At 37.4% G+C, this 22,196-nt stretch overlaps 1 protein-coding gene across 1 annotated transcript in view; it reads left to right on the top strand.

Moving 5' to 3' along the window:
* ADGRG7 (adhesion G protein-coupled receptor G7) overlaps positions 1-22,196 on the top strand; it is a gene marked incomplete at both ends in the record, with an annotated part of 90,779 nt that overhangs the window by 18,182 nt on the left and 50,401 nt on the right. The window contains 8 exon segments of the mRNA XM_082655331.1: positions 11,020-11,132; positions 11,384-11,488; positions 17,243-17,291; positions 18,423-18,519; positions 18,521-18,563; positions 18,677-18,781; positions 21,460-21,623; positions 21,958-22,113. Of these exon segments, the coding sequence (XP_082511457.1) occupies positions 11,020-11,132; positions 11,384-11,488; positions 17,243-17,291; positions 18,423-18,519; positions 18,521-18,563; positions 18,677-18,781; positions 21,460-21,623; positions 21,958-22,113 (832 nt within the window).

Here is a 22,196-nt window from a genome sequence, read left to right as displayed (position 1 = left end):
TAAAAGGGGAAATCGACAGTAACACATTCATAGTAGGGAACTTTAACACCCCACTTTCACCCATGGACAGATCATCCAAAATGAAAATAAATAAGGAAACACAAGCTTTAAATGATACATTAAACAAGATGGACTTAATTGATATTTATAGGACACTTCATCAAAAAACAACAGAATACACATTTTTCTCAAGTGCTCATGGAACATTCTCCAGGATAAATCATATCTTGGGTCACAAATCAAGCCTTGGTAAATTTAAGAAAATTGAAATTGTATCAAGTATCTTTCCGACCACAATGCCATGAGACTAGATATCAATTACAGGAAAAGATCTGTAAAAAATACAAACACATGGAGGCTAAACAATACACTACTTAATAATGAAGTGATCACTGAAGAAATCAAAGAGGAAATAAAAAAATACCTAGAAACAAATGACAATGGAGACACAACGACCCAAAACCTATGGGATGCAGCAAAAGCAGTTTTAAGGGGGAAGTTTATAGCAATACAAGCCCACCTTAAGAAGCAGGAAACATCTCGAATAAACAACCTAACCTTGCACCTCAAGCAATTAGAGAAAGAAGAACAAAAAAACCCAAAGCTAGCAGAAGGAAAGAAATCATAAAAATCAGATCAGAAATAAATGAAAAAGAAATGAAGGAAACAATAGCAAAGATCAATAAAACTAAAAGCTGGTTCTTTGAGAAGATAAACAAAATAGATAAACCACTAGCCAGACTCATCAAGAAAAAAAGGGAGAAGACTCAAATCGATAGAATAAGAAATGAAAAAGGAGAAGTAACAACTGACACTGCAGAAATACAAAAGATCATGAGAGACTACTACAAGCAACTCTATGCCAATAAAATGGACAATCTGGAAGAAATGGACACATTCTTAGAAATGCACCACCTGCCAAAACTCAATCAGGAAGAAATAGAAAATATGAACAGACCAATCACAAGCACTGAAATTGAAACTGTGATTAAAAATCTTCCAACAAACAAAAGCCCAGGACCAGATGGCTTCACAGGCAAATTCTATCGAACATTTAGAGAAGAGCTAACACCTATCCTTCTCAAACTCTTCCAAAATATAGCAGAGGGAGGAACACTCCCAAATTCCTTCTACGAGGCCACCATCACCTTGATACCAAAACCAGACAAGGATGTCACAAAGAAAGAAAACTACAGGCCAATATCACTGATGAACATAGATGCAAAAATCCTCAACAAAATACTAGCAAACAGAATCCAACAGCACATTAAAAGGCTCATACACCATGATCAAGTGGGGTTTATTCCAGGAATGCAAGGATTCTTCAATATATGCAAATCTATCAATGTGATAAACCATATTAACAAATTGAAGGAGAAAAACCATATGATCATCTCAATAGATGCAGAGAAATCTTTTGACAAAATTCAACACCCATTTATGATAAAAACCCTGCAGAAAATAGGCATAGAGGGAACTTCCCTCAACATAATAAAGGCCATATATGAGAAGCCCACAGCAAACATCATCCTCAATGGTGAAAAACTGAAAGCATTTCCACTAAGATCAGGAACAAGACAAGGTTGCCCACTCTCACCACTCTTATTCAACATAGTTTTGGAAGTTTTAGCCACAGCAATCAGAGAAGAAAAGGAAATAAAAGGAATCCAAATCGGAAAAGAAGGAGTAAAGCTGTCACTGTTTGCAGATGACAGGATACTATACATAGAGTATCCTAAAGATGCTACCAGAAAACTACTAGAGCTAATCAATGAATTTGGTAAAGTAGCAGGATACAAAATTAATGCACAGAAATATCTGGCATTCCTATACACCAATGATGAAAAATCTGAAATTGAAATCAAGAAAACACTCCCATTTACCATTGCAACAAAAAGAATAAAATATCTAGGAATAAACCTACCTAAGGAGACAAAAGACTTGTATGCAGAAAATTATAAGACACTGATGAAAGAAATTAAAGATGATAGGAATAGATGGAGAGATATACCATGTTCTTGGATTGGAAGAATCAACATTGTGAAAATGACTCTACTACCCAAAGCAATCTACAGATTCAATGCAATCCCTATCAAACTACCACTGGCATTTTTCACAGAACTAGAACAAAAAATTTCACAATTTGTATGGAAACACAAAAGACCCCGAATAGCCAAAGCAATCTTGAGAACGAAAAATGGAGCTGGAGGAATCAGGCTCCCTGACTTCATACTATACTACAAAGCTACAGTAATCAAGACAGTATGGTACTGGCACAAAAACAGAAAGATAGATCAATGGAACAGGATAGAAAGCCCAGAGATAAACCCAGGCACATATGGACACCTTATCTTTGATAAAGATGGCAGGAATGTACAGTGGAGAAAGGACAGCCTCTTCAATAAGTGGTGCTGGGAAAACTGGACAGGTACATGTAAAAGTATGAGATTAGATCACTCCCTAACACCATACACAAAAATAAGCTCAAAATGGATTAAATACCTAAACGTAAGGCCAGAAACTATCAAACTCTTAGAGGAAAACATAGGCAGAACACTCTATGACATAAATCACAGCAAGATCCTTCTTGACCCACCTCCTAGAGTAATGGAAATAAAAACAAAAATAAACAAATGGGACCTAATGAAACTTCAAAGCTTTTGCACAGCAAAGGAAACCATAAACAAGACCAAAAGATAACCCTCAGAATGGGAGAAAATATTTGCAAATGAAGCAACCGACAAAGGATTAATCTCCAAAATATACAAGCAGCTCATGCAGCTCAATAACAAGAAAACAAACAACCCAATCCAAAAATGGGCGGAAGACCTAAATGGACATTTCTCCAAAGAAGATATACAGACTGCCAACAAACACATGAAAGAATGCTCAACATCATTAATCATTAGAGAAATGCAAATCAAAACTACAATGAGATATCATCTCACACCAGTCAGAATGGCCATCATCAAAAAATCTAGAAACAATAAATGTTGGAGAGGGTGTGGAGAAAAGGGAACACTCTTGCACTGCTGGTGGCAATGTGAATTGGTTCAGCCACTATGGAGAACAGTATGGAGGTTCCCTAAAAAACTACAAATAGAACTACCATATGACCCAGCAATCCCACTACTGGGCATATACCCTGAGAAAACCGAAATTCAAAAAGAGTCATGTACCAAAATGTTCATTGCAGCTGTATTTACAATAGCCCGGAGATGGAAAGAACCTAAGTGCCCATCATCGGATGAATGTATAAAGAAGATGTGGCACATATATACAATGGAATATTACTCAGCCATAAAAAGTAACGAAATTGAGCTATTTGTAATGAGGTGGATAGACCTAGAGTCTGTCATACAGAGTGAAGTAACTCAGAAAGAAAAAGACAAATGCCGTATGCTATGCTAACACATATATATGGAATTTAAGAAAAAAAATGTTATGAAGAACCTAGGGGTAAGATAGGAATAAAGACGCAGACCTACTGGAGAATGGACTTGAGGATATGGGGAGGGGGAAGGGTGAGTTGTGACAGGGCGAGAGAGAGTCATGGACATATACACACTACCAAACGTAAGGTAGATAGCTAGTGGAAGCAGCCTCATGGCACAGGGATATTGGCTCGGTGCTTTGTGACAGCCTGGAGGGGTGGGATAGGGAGGGTGGGAGGGAGGGAGACACAAGAGGGAAGACATACGGGAATATATGTATATGTATAACTGATTCACTTTGTTGTAAAGCAGAAACTAACACACCATTGTAAAGCAATTATACCCCAATAAAGATGTTAAAAAAAATAATCGTGGGGGACTTTAACACCTCACTTACACCAATGGACAGATCATCCAAAATGAGTATAAATAAGGAAACAGAAGCTTTAAATGACACAATCGACCAGATAGATTTAATTGATATTTATAGAACATTCCATCCAAACACAGCAGATTACACTTTCTTCTCAAGTGTGCACAGAGCATTCTCCAGGATAGATCACATCTAGGGTCTCAAATCAAGCCTTAGTAAATTTACGAAAATTGAAGTTATATCAAGCATCTTTTCTGATAATGCTATGAGATTAGAAATCAATTACAGGGAAAAAACACAAACTCATGGAGGCTAAAGAATACGTTACTAAATAATCAAGAGATCACTGAAGAAATCAAAGAGGAAATCAAAAATACCTAGAGACAAATAACAATGAAAACACGACGATCCAAAACCTATGGTATGCAGCAAAAGCAGTTCTAAGAGGGAAGTTTATAGCTATACAAGCCTACCTCAAGAAACAAGAACAATCTCAAATAAACAATCAAAGCTTACACCTGAAGGAACTAGAGAAAGAACAAACAAAACCCAAAGTTAGCAGAAGGAAAGAAATCATAAAGATCAGAGCAGAAATAAATGAAATAGAAACAAAGAAAACAATAGCAAAGATCAATGACCCTAAAAGCTGGTTCTTGGAGAAGATAAACAAAACTGATAAACCATTAGCCAGACTCATCAAGAAAAAGAGGGAGAGGACTCAAATCAATAAAATTAGAAATGAAAAAGTACAAATTACAACAGGCACCACAGAAATACGAAGCATCCTAAGAGACTACTACAAGCAACTCTACGCCAATAAAATGGACAACCTGGAAGAAATGGACAAATTCTTAGAAAGGTTTCTCCAAAGAAGACATACAGATGGCCAAGAAGCACATGAAAAGCTGCTCCATATCACTAATTATTAGAGAAATGCAAATCAAAACTACAATGAGGTATCAACTCACACCAGTTAGAATGGGCATCATCAGAAAATCTACAAACAACAAATGCTGGAGAGGGTGTGGAGAAAAGCGTACCCTCTTGCACTTGCATTGGTGGGAATGTAAATTGATACAGCCACTATGGAGAACAGTATGGAGGTTCCTTAAAAGACGAAAAATACAATTACCATATGATCCAGCAATCCCACTACTGGGCATATACTCAGAGAAAACCGTAATTCGAAAAGACACATGTACCCCAATGTTCATTGCAGCCCTATTTACAATAGCCAGGTCATGGAAACACCCTAAATGCCCATCAACAGACGAATGGATAAAGAAGATGTAGTACATATATACAATGGAACATTACTCAGCCATAAAAAGGAATGAAATTGGGACATTTGTAGAGACGTGGATGGATCTAGAGACTGTCATACAGAGTGAAGTAAGTCAGAAAGAGAAAAACAAATATCATATATTAACAAATATATGTGGAACCTAGAAAAATGGTACAGATGAACCGGTTTGCAGATCAGAAATTGAGACACTGATGTAGAGAACAAACGTATGGACAGCAAGCGGGGAAAGCAGCAGGGTGGTGGGGCTGGGGGTGGGATGCATTGGGTGATTGGGATTGACATGTATACACTGATGTGTATAAAATTGATGACTAATAAGAACCTGCTGTATAAAAAAGAAAATAAAATTAAAGAAATTTTAAAAAAAGAAAAAAAAGGAATTGAGGTGCAGGCCTTTAGTGTGAGGTTTTATTTGTGTCTGGCTAGGAGTTAGGCCATGTTCATTTTTTATGGTAGCTGTAGCTGTTCCTTGCCAGTCAATCTCCCCACCTCTACTCCCCACCCTTTGGGCAAACACTGTTCTGATTTTATCATCATAGGTTAGTTTTGCTATCCTTGAACTTCATGAAAAGAACCATATAGGATTTACTCTTTTATGTCTGAATACTTTTGTTAACATAATGTTTTTGAGATTCATCTATGTTGTACGTATTGCTTTTTATTACTAAACGATCAATATTCTATTGTATGAATATAACATAATTTGTTTATTCAGTCTCTTGTCGATTGACTATTTGGGTGGTTTCTTCTTCTTTTTCTTTTTTTTCTTTTGGCTACCATGAATAAAACTTCCGAGATTGCGTTCCCTGGAAAACAGATTCTGAATTGAAGATTTTTCTGCATAAAAGTTTCAACAGGTGTTCTTGGGATCAGCTCTCCTAGGGGAGTAACAGAGGCAGGATTGGGTGGAAGGAGAAATTGAACTGCAACACAGCTGAAGCTGGGATGCCCCTCAAGAGTTGCCCTCTGTATTAGTTATCTATTGCTGCAGAAGAAATCACCCCAAAATGTAATGGCTTAAAACAACCATGATCATTTATTATCTTTCTGAGTTCAGAATTTGGAAGCAGCATGCCTGGGTAGTTCTGGATTAGGATCTCTCATAAAGTTGCCCACAGATGGTGGCTGGAGCTGGGGTCATCTTAAATGCTTCTTCACCCATATGTGGTGCCTGGGCTGGGAAGACTCAAAAAGCTGAAACAGCTGAAGCTCCTCAGCCTTCTCTATCTCTGTGTAGTTTCTCCCCTTGGTATCTCCAGCATGGAGGCTTCAGAGTAGCCAGGTTTCTTAAATGTCTCCTGTAGGCTCAAGTCTTCTAAAGCATCTGTCCTGAGTGAGAGAGAGCTAGGTGGAAGCCAAATCACCTTTTATGATCCAGCCTGGAAGTCACACAATACATTTCTTTCACACTATTAGTCAAGATAGATACAAAAATCCACATGATTCACGGAAAGAACATAAACCTACCTCTCAGTGGAGAAGTATCATCATTATAGGAAGAGTGAGTGAGATGGAATACATAGTACAGCTATCTTTGGAAAATATATTCTTTGAGGTATTGAGGCTGTGGGTTGAGCCTTTATTCCCTGGTATTGACTAGTCATAGTGTGTGTCATGAGGCTCTTGGGTAAGCTGACTCTCTTCAGTTGAGGGCAATTTCCTGAAAAGGATTCAGCTGTTTTCTCAGTTGCCAACATCCCCCAAGGCTGGAGGAATGAGTGCTTCAGTCCTAAAGAGGAGGATCCAGGTGGCATACGATAACATCCACTGCAGGTAATAGAAACATTCAAGTATCTTTGTGGACATATATTTCCACTTATTTTGCATATCTCTCTAGATGTGGAATTTCTGTCATAGGTAGGTGTATCTTTAGCCTTATGATACTACCAAACATCTTTCCAAAATGGTTGTACCATTTGAAATTCTCAGCAGCAATTTGCTAGAGTTCCAGTTGTTTCACATCCTTAACAACAATTGGCATCGTCTGTTTTTTAATTTTAGCTGTTCTAGTTGGGTGTGAAATGATATTTCATTGTGGTTTTAACTTGCGTTTCTCTGATGACTAATATGCTGATCATTTTCGTGTGCTTAGTGCCCTTCCATATATCTTTTTTTATGGACTGTGTATTCACATCTTTTGTCCATTTTAAAAAGTGGGTTGTTTGTATCTTATTAGTAATGTGCACTCTTTACAATTTACAAATTACAATCCTAATTTAAAGTTATAGAAACACTTCCTTTGTCAGAAAAGTACTGCAAATATTTTCTCCCGGTCTGTGGCTTCCATTTTTATTTTCTTAACGGTGTCTTTTGCTGAGCAGTTTTTAGTTTTAAGTACAATTTATCAATTTTTTTCTTTTATGTTTCGTGCTTTTTGTGTCCTCTTTAAAAAAAATTTTGTCTTTCCTAAAGTTGCAAAGATATTCTCCTGTTTTCTCAGAGAAGCTTTGTAGTTTTAACTATTGCTTTGGGGTCTCTGGTCCATCTCAAATTGAGTTTTGAGTCCATTTGTTGAAACATTTTTCCTTTTCCAACTGAATTGCCTTGTAATCTTTTTAAAGAATCAACTGACATATATGTTTTATCTATTTCTAAGCTCTTTATTTCATTGGTATATCTGGCTGTCTTTATGATGATCTCATAATGTTTTGATTGCTATGGCTGTATAGTAAGTCATAAAATTAGTAATGTCAGTCACCCAACTCTCTTTTTCTTTTACTTTTAAAAAAATTTTTATTGAAGTATAGTTGATTTACAATGTTGTATTAGTTTCAGGTGTACAGCAAAGTGAATCAGTTATACATATACATATATCCACTCCTTTTTAAGATTCTTTTCCCATATAGGCCATTACAGAGTATTGAGTAGAGTTCCCTGTTTATTTTGGCTTTTCCAGGTCTCTTACATTTCAATAACACTTTAAGATCAATTTGTCAATTTCTACAAAAAAGTTCTTTTGTTTTTGGATTTTGGCCTTATCAATTTGGGGAAAATATACACCTTAACAACTTTGAGTCTTTCATACATACATGGTATATATTTCCACTTGTTTAGATCTTTTAAAATTTCTTGCACTAATGAGATCTTACACACATTTTGTTAAATTTATTTCCCAAAATTTTATAATTTTTAAGCTAATTTAAATGGAAATTATTTAATAATTTTATTTCCCAATTATTTGATGCTAGCATATGGAAATAAATATAATTTTGTTTATTTTGTATCATGAAACCTTGCTAAATTTACTATTACTTCTAGCAGCTTTTTTTGAGACACCTTAGGATTTTCTGTGTATTTGATGATGTCATCTGCAACAGAAGATAGTTTTATTTCTCCCTTTCTTTATGCTTTTTGTTTCTTTTTCTTACCTATAGCACTGGTCAGCATTTTCAGCACAATCTTGAGTAAAAGTGGTTACAGCAGTTATGTTAAACTCTTTTCTGTCAGTCTTAGGGGGGAAAGCATTCAATATTACACTATTAAGTATGATGTTAGTGGTAGGGTCTTCATAGATGATTTTTATCAGTTTGAAGAAGTTCCCTTTTATTCCTTATTTGCTGAGAGTTTAAAAAATATGTTGGATGCTTTTTCCCCTTTATTGAAATGATTTTTGAATTTATGATTATTGAAATGATCATATGGTCTTCCCCCTTTAATTTGGCATATGGTGAATTAAATACTTAATTTTCTATTGTTAAACCAACTTTGCACTCCTGGTATAAATCTCACTTTGTCATGATGGATTGTCAGTTTTATATATTGCTGGATTTGATTTGCTACTATTTCAAAAAGATTTTTGCATCTGTGTAAATGAGGTTTATTGGTCTGTAATTTTCTTTTCTTATAATGTTTTTGTCAGATTTTGGTATGAGGGCTATCCTGGCATTATAAAATCATTTGGGAAGTTTCTCCCTTTCTCTATTTTCTAAAAGAGTTTATACAAGATTGGTATTATTTATTCCCTAATTCATCAGTAAAACTGTCTGTGCTGGTAGTTTGTTGCTTTCAGTATTTTCTCCTTATTTTTGAGTTTTAGCAGTTCAACCATGATGTATCTAAGTGTGGTTTTCCCTGCATTTATTTTGCTTGAGCTTTACTGCGCTTCTTGTACCAAGTTTGAGAATTTTTGACCATTATTCCTTCAGATATTTTATCTGCCCTATTCCTTCTCTTCTCCCTTTCTGGGACTCCATTTGCTTATAGGTTAGACTCTTTGATATTGTCCCACATGTCCCAGAACCTCTGTTTATTTTTTTAAGTCTTTTTTTTCCTTCAGATTTTAGGGGAATTTACACCCAGACTTTGAGTCTCCCTTCTATATGGCTCCCTCCTTTCCGGGATATCTCCCTTCAATTTCCAGTTGTGTGGTAGCCCCAGACTGTCTCCTTTCATACCTCGACCCATTAAGACTGTGGCTTTAGGCCGGTGTTTCAGCCACTCCTGCTATACAGACTGGGTAGTGCTCTTAGTGGAGAGACTGTATAAACTTGGAATAGCCTTCAGTTTCTCTCTGCTTTTTATTGCTGTCCAATGTCCTCAAGTAGTTAGTTTTAAATTTTTGTCCAGTGTTTAAAATTGTCATCTGGGGGAGGGTTAATATGGTACAATCTACTCCATCATTATTGGAACTGGAACTCTGCTTCCTGTATTCATAAGGTTAGTTAATTTGTTCACCATCCACCCTGTCTTTCAATTTAGAGTCCCCAGTGTCCCCAGTGTCCCCAACTCAAAATAACCAGTCACTAGATCCAAACAATCGAGTCTCAGGTATGCTCCTGAGTTGATTGACACCTGACTTTCTTAGAGCCACTGTTTTAGATCAGGTTCTCATTTAGCTAGCAGGTCTTCTTTGCCTCCCAGCCTCAGTCACTTCCCGTATTGCTTGAGATATCTTCCTAAAAAATATTCCTTACTATGTTACTTCCTTGTTTTAAGACCCCTCTAGGCTGCTGCAGGGTTAAATCTTTTCAGCTTGTTCTATAAAGCTGCTCACAATGCTGCTTATGTCCTGCTGTTGATCCACGTAGAACCAACGCTCCTGATATGTTAAGCTTTTCTCTGTTCTTGGACACATCAGAACTTTCCATGTTTTTGAATTTTTGCTGTTTGTATCCTGCCTACATTTTATCTGACTTCTTTATTTTTTTTAATTTTATTTTTATTTATTTTTTTCACACACACACACTGTATTTTATTTTTACAAGAGATAAATAAACTGACACCAAGCATTGTAAATGTATGACCACAACAAAAGCAACAATGATTGCAATTACCAAACATGAAACACACTCATACTATGTCATAATATTGACATTCAGTCCAGTAATCCTCCACTGTAACAGCTTCTTTACTTTGCAGTGAAAATTGATTTGTATATTTTTTTGCCTCTGAGTCCTTGTGGGATTTTTTTTTTATTCAAACAGAAAGTCACAAAAATTATAATCATCCTCATTATCTGACTTCTTTAGATTTAGTCTTAAAATCTGATGCTAACACCACCTCTTCTGAAAAGTCTTCTCTGGATGGATTACCTCTGTCCTCAACATCTCTCTTCTATATTCTTATAGCACTTATAGATCTGCATATTGACATGGTTCATCTATATCTATCTATCTAGTATATATACATCATCTATATAATCTGTTTCCTTCAGTAGATTCTAATCTCCTTGGTCAAGGTGTCGTATCTTTCAAATATGGTTTTTTCATATCCATAACATCTAGTAAGCATTGTATACCCTGTGTAGATTCTCAGTGTATATATTTTTTGATGATCTTACAAAGAATATTTTTCAGCAGTGATATTCAAAATAATGGTTTTACATATAGAAATTAAAGGCCACAGACCCCAAAAGAGAAACTACTCAGCCAGTTCATATACTATTCTGTTATTTATTGTTTCTTTAGGAACATTTACCCCACATCTAGCACCCCTATAGAGTTCTGCAAGAATGGTGGAACCTGGGAAAATGGCAGATGCATTTGTCCAGAAGAGTGGAAAGGACGGAGATGTACGATCAGTAAGGAACCTGTAATCGAACATACTAGTTATTGTAATGGTAGTAACTTAACTAGATAAGAAAGTGTGTAGTTCCTGGCTGGTCAGTGAGTCCTATAAGCCTTCTATTACCCTTCGAATTACACCAGAGAGGTTTTGAACTTTGACTTTTATCTGGTTTGAAATTTGAGAAAGAAAAGTGAAAATTTATAATGAAATTTTTTTGATTAATGATGAATTTATGATGAAGAATATTTTTTCTTTCCCTTATAGTTAATTTCTGTGAAAACAGTACCTATGAGAATTTTACTTTTCACAGAATTCCAGTGGGAAGATATGGCTCTTCCTTGCAAACATGTGACAAGAACACTCTGAATGGTTTGTGCTTTTCCAAGCATCTCCTCTGTTTAGGCATATGAATTGCTATGCTGGGTCATACCTATCATCTCTCCAACTAGTGTTAGGTCCCTAGAAGAGGCATCAAGGAAGATTTTGTGGAAGGGTTTGGCTCCATTTCGTGATGCCAATGTTCAAAGTTTTGGGTGTTACATCACATAATTCCAGTTCTCCTAAAAACTGAAATATAGATCGGTAGTAAATTCCTTTTAATTCTTCAATATATTTATTCTTGCAGCCTCCTCCATCTCCTGGAGTTTGATCAGGTTAAGATCTGCTGTTACATAATTTATCTCAATTTTAAAGACTGGGTAGACTGTAGGTTTACACCGTATCTATTTTGAGACTTCATATTTCTAGGTAGAATTGCAGTTAAGTCTCTTCACAGTTAGGAGTCCTTCACCTCTTTGATCATTTTAGTTTTCCATCTTGGAACATTTTCTAGCTTCATCACACCTTTCCTGAAGCGTGACAACCTTGCTTGCACAGAGGCTTTCCAAGAATAAAGGAGCAAATGATATTTTCTATTTCTAATATGCCCCCTGATGCTATCTAGGATTTTGATGACATACACGATTTTAATGCCAGATTGGGTAATATCTTCTAAGAGTAGCCCTTTAAATTCATAGACCCCTTTCCTGACAGCTTAGAGCCCATTATCCCATATGATTTTCCCTAAACGTTTTAATAGTCCTTGGTTTGCATTGATTTTCATCTGACCAATCCTCCTGCCTCTCACACCTTTCTGCAGGTTATCATCCACTTCCTGCAGAACCGGATATCTCAGTAACTAATTCTAGATGTTTATGCAAGTGTTTGATAGTGAATAATGAACCTGGGAAAATTTTTCACATTTTATTTAGATATTTATTTCTATGTGTGTCAAGGGCTCTTTGAAACACTAAATAAATTGTATGCACTGCTCCTTCCTATGTCCTTCTTTGCCTTATTTATTCTAAGAAATTATTTAGACCAGCGTTCCATTTGCCGAATCTAAATTGCCTCTGCCCACATATATCATACTTACTCAAGTATTCATGATTCTACTCTTTACATAGTTCTTTCCAGCTTCTTGATTAAAAGCTCAGAGGTAAAAGAAGAGCTTCAACTGTATTGGTACTTACTTCCTGTGGTATGTCCATAGATACTTACCATCATAATTTATTTTTTATAGTATTTGTTTTTTAAAATTTATTTATTTATTTATTTTTGGCTGCCTTGGGTCTTCCTTGCTGTGTGCAGGCTTTCTTTAGTTGCGGTGAGTGGGGGCTACTCTTTGTTGCACTGCGCGTGCTTCTCATTGCGGTGGCTTCTCTTGTTGCAGAGCACAGGCTCTAGGTGCATGGGCTTCAGTAGTTGTGGCACACGGGCTCAGTAGTTGTGGCTCGCAGGCTCTAGAGCGCAGGCTCAGTAGTTGTGGCGCATGGACTTAGTTGCTCCAAGGCACGTGGGATCTTCCTGGACCAGGGCTCGAACCTGTGTCCCCTGCATTGGCAGGCGGATTCTTTTTTTTTTTTTTAAAGAAGATATTGGGGGTAGGAATTTATTAATTAATTTATTTATTTTTGCTGTGTTGGGTCTTCGTTTCTGTGCAAGGGTTTTCTCTAGTTGTGGCAAGCGGGGGCCACTCTTCATCATGGTGCGCGGGCCTCTCACTATCGTGGCCTCTTTTGTTGCGGAGCACAGGCTCCAGACGCGCAGGCTCAGTAGTTGTGGCTCACAGGCCTTGTTGCTCCGCAGCATGTGGGATCCTCCCAGACCAGGGCTCGAACCTGTGTCCCCTGCATTAGCAGGCAGATTCTCAACCACTACGCCACCAGGGAAGCCCAGGCGGATTCTTAACCACTGCACCACCAGGGGAGTCCTACCGTCATAATTTTTATATATTTTTTGTGTCTTAAATATTTCTTTATAATTTACAAAACAGATACGGCTACAAAAAATAACTGTGCTGTTGAATCAGGAAGCGTAAAAATGTCAGTAATATAGCCATCAAGGGACATCACACTTGCTTGAAAGATATTACTTTTTTTGGGACAAGAGAATCACCATCTTTCATTTGGTTATGTATTTTTCTTTTCTGAGTAACTATTATGGTTTTTTGTGGGTTTATTTTTGTTTGTGTTTTTTTTTTTTTTTGCGGTACGCGGGCCTCTCACTGCTGTGGCCTCTCCCGCTGCGGAGCACAGGCTCCGGACGCGCAGGCTCAGCGGCCATGGCTCACGGGCCTAGCCGCTCCGCGGCATGTGGGATCTTCCCGGACCGGGGCACGAACCCGTGTCCCCTGCATCGGCAGGCGGACTTTCAACCACTGTGCCACCAGGGAAGCCCTACATACTCTTTTAATTTATAACTTGTTTTTGTCACTTTAGTACTTTGTAAACATCTTTTTAATATAAATACTTATACATCTACATCATAAATTTTAGATAACTGCATGATATGAGTCAGCTATTATTTAAGCGGTTCTCTGCTGCTGGACATTTAGATAGCTTCAAGTCTTTTGGTATTTCATTCTTGTACATAATCTTTGTTTGCATGACCTATTATTTCCTTAGGAGAAATTCCTAGTAGTTCTCAGTTCACTAATATTATAACCAGTACCTAGTTAGTGTTGAGTCCTCAAAGTAGAAAAAGTGCAAATGCCTGAAACAGAACATTGACAAGATTATAATTCTGAGAGATGATGGTAGAGGTGTTATAAACAATTGAACTGGTGTATTTTATGACTTCAGATTTCTCTAGGAGTCTGGGTCCTTCTCACTGGGAGTGTGAACACTCCCATTTTTCTTGAAGTTGGTCCAGAGTCTATGTTCAGTGAACTCCCTTCAGAGCTGGAGGTTCTGTGTTTGCAGTCTTGCTGGAGGCAAAGGAGAGGAGTGGATGTTTTTGGTGAGAAGGCTGAGGAAAGAACCATTGTGGGATTTGGCTGAGAAAGTCACAGATCATGAGATAGATGAAAACACTGTCCCATTAATAAACAGTTATGAATTTTACTGGCTTAAGGCATGGAGAAAAAAGAAAACAATTATGTGTGATTTATGTGTAAAGTCCAAATGGCATAGAAGAAGGTGTTTAGAGGATAAATAAAAAATTTCAATATAGGATGCGTTGAAATATGAAATGGTATAACCACACTCAATCCTTCCTTCCTCCCACTCTGAATTTCTAGTCTACTTATTTTTCTAATGATGGGCTATCAGTTTACCCTCTCCCAGGTGATCTTTTGTGTAAACCCTTGTGGACTCAGGTCTTTATTCATGTAAATAAGGCTTTTGCCTCAATCTCGAGCCCAAAGATCGTGTCAGCAAGCTCTTAGCTCTCCTCAGGAGAACACTCTTGGTGAGCTGCCAACAGAGGTAATCTCTCTCTCTCTCTCCTCTCTCCCCTGGAAGGAAATTAATTGTTACTTGGGGCAACTCTTCCTTTCCAAACTCCATCCGCTGAACTGAGACCAATGTGGAGGTCTCCTGATAGGCACCAGCCTAAATGGTAAATCTCACTCTGACTTTCCCCTTCTTTCATCTACAGTTTCCTTTCTGTGTCTCTAAGCTACCGAACTCCCCTTCTACACATATGGGGAGAAGTGGACAGGGTGAGAGTGAAACAGAGGAGAGTGACAGGGAGGAAAGAACTCACTCCAGCTTCATTCATCGCACGTTGTCACGGCAGAGTTCTCCAGCATCCTTTCACGCATTCTCTTGTTCTAAACTGGGAGGAGGCAGGGTGTTGAAGTGGGCCCAGCCAGGGCAGAGTCTCTGCTGGTAAAGGCATCTGACTCAATCAGTGAATCTAAGACCTTATTTCTCCATTTTGAACACTTGCTGTAAAGACTGATCCATAACCTTGAAACTTTGCTGTTACGTTCAAGCTCCTAGTTGTCCTTGTTTACCTAACTTTGGGAACATAAAACTGCTAATACTGACTACCTTGTACATTTCCATTGCACATTTCTGTTTGCATTTCTGTTCTAGCCAGCTTTCTTTGCTTACAAGACAGCTGATCAAGTTATCTTAACCAAAAGAGAGCTACTGTAAAGAGGCATATGGAATCTCCTGGGAACCTAGGAACAGGATCATAATACAGCTGGGCCCTGTGGATGCTGGACCAGGGGGATGGCAGGGCTTCCAAGGCAGCTTTGAAGCTCTTAGTAGAGCAGTTTTGGGTCTTCCCTGTGGGAGAATGTAACGGCAGTGGCTGTTGAAATCAGACGGTTCTGGATTCAAATCTTCGCATTGCTTTTTGGTAGCTACATGATTTAGTCCAAATTACTCCATATCTCTCCAAAGAGCCTCAGATTCTTCAGTGTAATATGGGAGTGATTTTGGGACTCGCTTCAGCAGGATTCTTGTAAGGCTCAAATGAGATAATGTATGTAAATCGCTAGCATAATACTGGACTTATCCATATTAAATCTTGGAAAAATAGGTTAGCAGCTGTGTTTATCATTAACATGACTCAGTAAACATGTATGTCTCATCTTTATTTATAGTTTCTGCTCTCTCATAATTTAACCCTTTCATGATGTTGGGGAAGTAAAATTAAAAACAAAATCTTCTCCCAACCCAGAAATCCTTTCCACAAAGGTAGTAGAGAAAGAAAACACTTTAATTATTGCACAGGCATTAAACCAGAATGTGACGAACATCACAGACAAACCCTTAATAGACTGGGAAGAAGAAGGGAATCTGACCTCTTTAGGTAGGCAAGCAGATACAACCTGTTACATACATGTTTTCAGATAAATAATAACTAGTCCTCAGTTAAGAGAACTCCACAGCACTATTTGCCACACACAGTTTATCCTAAGTTAACTGGGTAATTGAGGTGACCTTTTGTGTTAGCTAATTGACTTTATCCAGAGGAAGAACAAACCTTTCATATCTTTATGAAAGGAGGTAGTTTTGCAACTTGGAGCAAGGTGCCCACCCACCGAAGTTAGGCTACTACTCTCCCACAGAAACTGGGAGATAGGGGCACTAGCTAGATCCCTCGATGTTTCCATTTCAAAGAGATAGTTCCCAGGTCCCTGAGAAAGACATTCCTAGGTCTTTGACAAAATGCCAATCTAGTTTTCAAAAGGATTTATTTACATTTCAAAGAGAAGAGAAAGTGCCTGCAAGTTTTCTAAAGTAAATGCTCAAAGAAAAAGGAGGGGAGGGAAATTTCTTCCCTTATTTTCCACAGGAAGAATTAAACCTCTCATTTTTAATTTGTATTTGTCCTTACAATGATATGCAATTCTCCCTTAGTATCCGTGGGGGATTGGTTCCAGGACCATCCCCTCTCTTACCTCCCCGGCTCCCCACGGAAACCAAAATGCCCGGATGCTCAAGTCCCTTATATAAAATGGTGTAGTTGGCTATCCGTATCTGCGTGGGGTTCCACATTAGCAAATTCAACCAACCACGGAAACGAAACCCGTGGATACGGAGGGCTGACTCTAATGACCTCTCTGGTCCCCTTGAAAGCCAGGCTTTTCTGATATAACTGCTGCACTAAATGGAAGATTCCTAGGGAAAAGAATCAGATTGCTTCTAGTCATTTGTACTAGGTTGATGGCCAGCCTCCTGATTGGGATCTCTGAGACATGCACCCACCTATCATCCAATCAGTTACGACAAGAGGAGGAAAGAATAATATGGAAGGAATAAAGGCCTTACAAGTGGCTGTGGCTAGAGCAGCCCTTTAAAAGCAGCAAACACCCCCATGTACCTGGCCCATTTTTCCCTTTAGCCTTCAAATGCCTGAAGGAGCTCCCCTTAGTATCGCCAGTGTTTCACAGGTACTGACCTTTTAGTGGGTGCTCAACAGACACTGTTGGTTGAATGAATGTATGAACTATGTTCTTAGCAGATTGCAGTTTTGTTAGGTACTCCTCCTGTCGAAAGCAGCTCTGGAGTATGATTGCTATTCATCAAGTGGGAAATGCATAGTGTGAATTGCTGAAAATTACAGAAAATGGTGTTATGAAAGGAAAACTTTTGAAATAGAGAAGTTGACTTGAATGTTTCCATATGAATGACTATCACATTCTTTTTATGAAGTTTTTTAAATTATTTAAAAATTTATTTCTTTTTAAAATCTCACTTGAGGAAGAGAAAAGATGTATTAGTGTCAGGAATAAAGATTTAGAATAAAGAACAATTACATATTAATGAAATTCTTTCATTTCTGGGAAAACTAGATTGAACCAGTTATCTTAAATAGAGACATTTTGTTTTATCAAGTACAGAAAGAGTGGAAATATTTTTTATAGGAAACAGGAAAAGAAACAGTCTTATGACTTACCTTTGGAGAGCACCAAATTAACAGATTCCCCCCACTCCCTCCCACCTTCCATCTAATCTATCTTTTAACTTATCCAAAGTAGAAAAGAACATTGTGAAAACCTGCAAAGTTTAGTTAATAGCCGAGGCAATGAGCTCAGAGATCTGCTCTTCCATAATTCCATATGAACTGTCACCTCAGGAGTCGACACTTATAAGAGATGCTTTGGAACCCGAGGGGTTTGTGTGAGAGGAGAGAGTTGAATAAGAGGAAATTGAGTCTCAGCACTGGAGAAACAAGAATCAAATGCCTGGTCATTGTAGGGTGGTAGCGCCATCCTTTTATGAGAAGAGCAGAATAACAAAGACTGTTTCTACTGGGAAATCTGTCATTCTTGAATTCCAGCTTTCTGGCATCTGTGTCCAAGGTACGTGTCAGTGGGAGGAGTCCACCAGAACTTTAAAAAAAGGTATATGTAACAAAGTAAGACTCTCGTAAAGAAAGTCAGATATTTTTAGGGAATTGTGCCAATATTGTGATCACATGAATTCTGTGCTCATTCCTTTCTACTGGAATGTGGGACACACACAACTGATTTTATGACAAATCTCCACAATATTATGTTGTTACATTTTATTCTATGCAGGCTTATTGAGCAAATTGAAACTTATTCCTTGTCTTTGGCCAACACGTCAGTGGTAGAACCTAATATAGCAATACAGTCTGTTAATTTCTCTTCAGAAGGCCACTGTGGGATCTACAGGTGTTCTCTTCACTGTGCTGAAAGGTGAGCTGTTTGTTTCAGGTTCTTGTAATAGCAGAGAGCATTCTGCTACCGATAATGCTCTATTCGTGAAAGTGTAGGCTTTTATGAAATTCTGCTTTTTTTCCTTCTCATAGGAACTAGGGATTCTCTGGTTTCTGGTTCCACAGTTGTAAATGCAAGTGTGGACAAACTGAACCTGAATGAACAGGCTGAACTTCAGATCTTGCTCAACACCACGAAAAGCAGGTCTTAAATTATGTTACATGAAAAAATGCACTCCAATTCATGGAATTAATAACTTACATCCATTGAACGAGAAATAATGTTTACTGTTTCACACTGAATAATTTGTGTTTGAGTATGTTTGAGTTCTGACAAATTATGTTAATGTCAAGTCTACTATTCTAGGCCATAGAGATAATTTCTTTTTTTATTTTTTCCTCTCTTTCTTTGCAAAAACCCTTTGGAGGGTAGCAGAATTGAAATGCTCTGGCCATGGATGCAAATCTGTTTTCCAACAAAAATCTAGCTAAAGTGGTTCAGTTTTACATTTAAAAATACATTTAAAAAATACTCAGTCGTAAGCTTTGCCTGTGTTTACTAGTGGAATGACACTCACAGGCTTAAATTCATCCTATAGACCTGACCTTGGGATATTTTATGTAATTGATGCAGTTATCATCTAGCAGTACCAATTTTCAGTTATCTCTACTAGTATGGTGCCCACCATGAGCTCCTTATCATCTTGCATGTGGCCCTTTAGAAATTCTTATGTCTATCTTGAAATGTTTGTACTTTTCTTTTTTTTCTTAATTAATTTTTGTTGGAGTATAGTTGCTTTACAATGTTGCATTAGTTTCTGCTGTACAGCAAAATGAATCAGCTATACATATACATATATGCCCTCTTTTTTAGATTTCTTTCCCATTTAGGTCACCACAGTGCATTAAGTAGAGTTCCCTGTGCTATACAGTACATTCTCATTAGTTGTCTATTTTATACATAATACCACTAGCGTATATGTGTCAATCCCAATCTCCCAATTCCTCCCACCCCCACTCTTTCCCCCTTGGTATCCATACATTGTACTTTTCAGAGTCTAAAAAAAAATTGGTTAATTCAACTACAATAAGCAAACCAAACACACACATTTACTTTTATTCTCTCCCCAAATAAAAAAATCCAGTGCCAGAAAGTACATATTTTAGAAAGACTAAGTTCATAATTCTCACTGGTTATATAATTCTAATTGGCTAATTCTTTATTGGTTGTAGAAGTTGCAAATATCTTCTCTCCAGTCTATAGCTATCTTTTACTTGGTTTTTCATGTCTTTTGTCATACTCAAATTTTAATTTATAATGCAGTCCAATGTACCAATCTTTTTTCTGTAATTGGTACTTAAAAAAAATTCATTGCTCTACTAAAGTCATGCTAGTCTCCTATATTTTCTCCTGAATATTTTTAGTGTTTGTGTTTGTATTTAGGTATTCAGTACACCTTGAATTTATGTATTTAAAGGAAAACGTATATCCTTTAATAAATTCATTAGATAATAAAAGAAATTGTTAAAAAATAATCATTCAGCTAAAGAGGCATAAAAATTAAAATAAATGTAAAGAAATCTAGAAGGAAGAAATTAATAAAAATAGAAATTAACAAATGCTAGAGTTGATCAACAAAATAAAAATTTGATTCCATGAAAGACTAATGAAAAATATGCAAGCTTCTGACAAGTTTGATCAAGAAAAGAGAGAATATAAATAAACATCAAGGAGGATTATGTCTAGAGATATGGAGATTCTTTTAAAATTATAAGATAATGGTAAATATAATTTATCCTAGTGAATCTAATTATCTAGATGAAAAGATGATTTTCTAATAAATAACCAGAATACTGTAGAAATGAGGAGATGGGTGAGTAGGGAATTTCATGTTTTAAATCTACATACTTGGATGGATTTGGATTTTACATCAAGCATGTCACTCTTTTATAAAAATAAGATTAAAAAGAAGGCATACTACATTTTTAGGGTTAACTTTGTCACCTAGTATCCAGGAGGAACAATTTGGTGGGCTTAACGTGCCATGAAAACACCTCAGAAGCCAATGTCTTTATTTCCCAGATGAGGACAGAGCAAAGTGGCTGGCTGTGGAGGACATCTGGGGGGCTGTCAGGTCCTTGCCTGCCTATCTCTCAAAGCACAAGACTGATTAGGCTGGTCTCACCACCACCGCTTTAGTTTTCCTTGTATATATAATATACATATATGTGTGTGTGTGTGTGTATATATATATATATACACACACACGTATATATATACACACACATGCAAATACACACACACGTTTTTCACTTGTGAGATACAGCAGAGTTCACCCTCTGCTGTTTCCCTGATATGCACAACTTGAGCTCCAGTCTGTTAATACAGTGGTCCCTGCTCAGTCCCTCTGAATGGGAGACAGACCTCACAGAGCAATCCTCTAGGTACAGCTGTTCTGATGTTCACCCTCTGCTGTTTCTTGTTTGATGTCTTGTCAGTGGGGGAAGCAACGTGGTCTTGAGCTACCTTCACATCGTGTTCACTCCGTCTCACTGCATAGAAAGTAAGAATGTTTACTTTATACATGATATACTTCCAATTTTTTTTCCAGGCGGATTAGACAGGAATTATGGTTTCCATTTAGAACATAAGGAATCTTATCTCAGGAAAAAAACTTAATGAGGGTGGAATAGCCAACCACAGATCATATGTTAATTACATACCGCAATTAAATAAAGGCAGCCAGCAAACCACGTTTTCTGTACTTTACCCAAGTATTAAGCAGTCATGCAGTTCAGTGATGGCATGGGACTTTGTTTCTTGCTTACCCTAAGGTTCATTTATTAATTTTAGTGTCCTTTTTTCCCCCTCACAGCTAATGCCAAGGCATGTGGCTTTGTAGTGTATCAAAACAGCAAGCTTTTCCAATCAAAAACTTTTATAGCTAAATCACATTTTAGCCAAAAAATTATCTCAAGCAAAACTGATGAAAATGTGGAAGATCAGAGCACTTCTGTTGAAATGTTTTTTAGTCCAAGGGTGAGTTTTCCTATTAACAGAAATAATTCAGCCCACTCTTGATTGCAAAACCAGGGACGGTTTGGGCAAAAGAAATTCACAGAACAACTCTTTGAAAGATTCTTTGACAGTGTTCACTTCAACTTCCCCCATCCATATTTTTGTAGACTAGCTAAACCCAAAATTAACTACTTTGAATTTTGTATCCCTTTTCCTCTCCTCAATCTGTAATGAAGATGCTATGCTTTGTACATATCTAATTGGTTTCTCATATGCTTATCTTGGCCTATTTGATTTTTTTCTACCCAATTAAGCATTTTGAAAAATCAGTTGCCATTGTCTTATCAATTCACAGTACAATGAAAAAGAATTCCAGCTTCATTCCTATGCCTGTGACTATTGGAATTTTTCCCTGAAGGATTGGGACACACATGGCTGTCACAAAGAAGGAGTCATTGATGGATTCTTGCGCTGCCGCTGCAACCATACTACTAACTTCGCGGTATTGATGGTAAGGGTGTGCACGGTAATCTCCTTCCTGACAAGAATTTCCTTATATATGATTTTGGTATGTACTAACTGGAGATAATTTGG

Source organism: Grampus griseus, assembly GCF_964374135.1.
Source record: "Grampus griseus genome assembly, chromosome: 5".
Classification (NCBI taxonomy): domain Eukaryota; kingdom Metazoa; phylum Chordata; class Mammalia; order Artiodactyla; family Delphinidae; genus Grampus; species Grampus griseus.
Note: the sequence above shows the minus strand (reverse complement) of the source record. Positions and strands in the feature narration are given on the sequence as shown.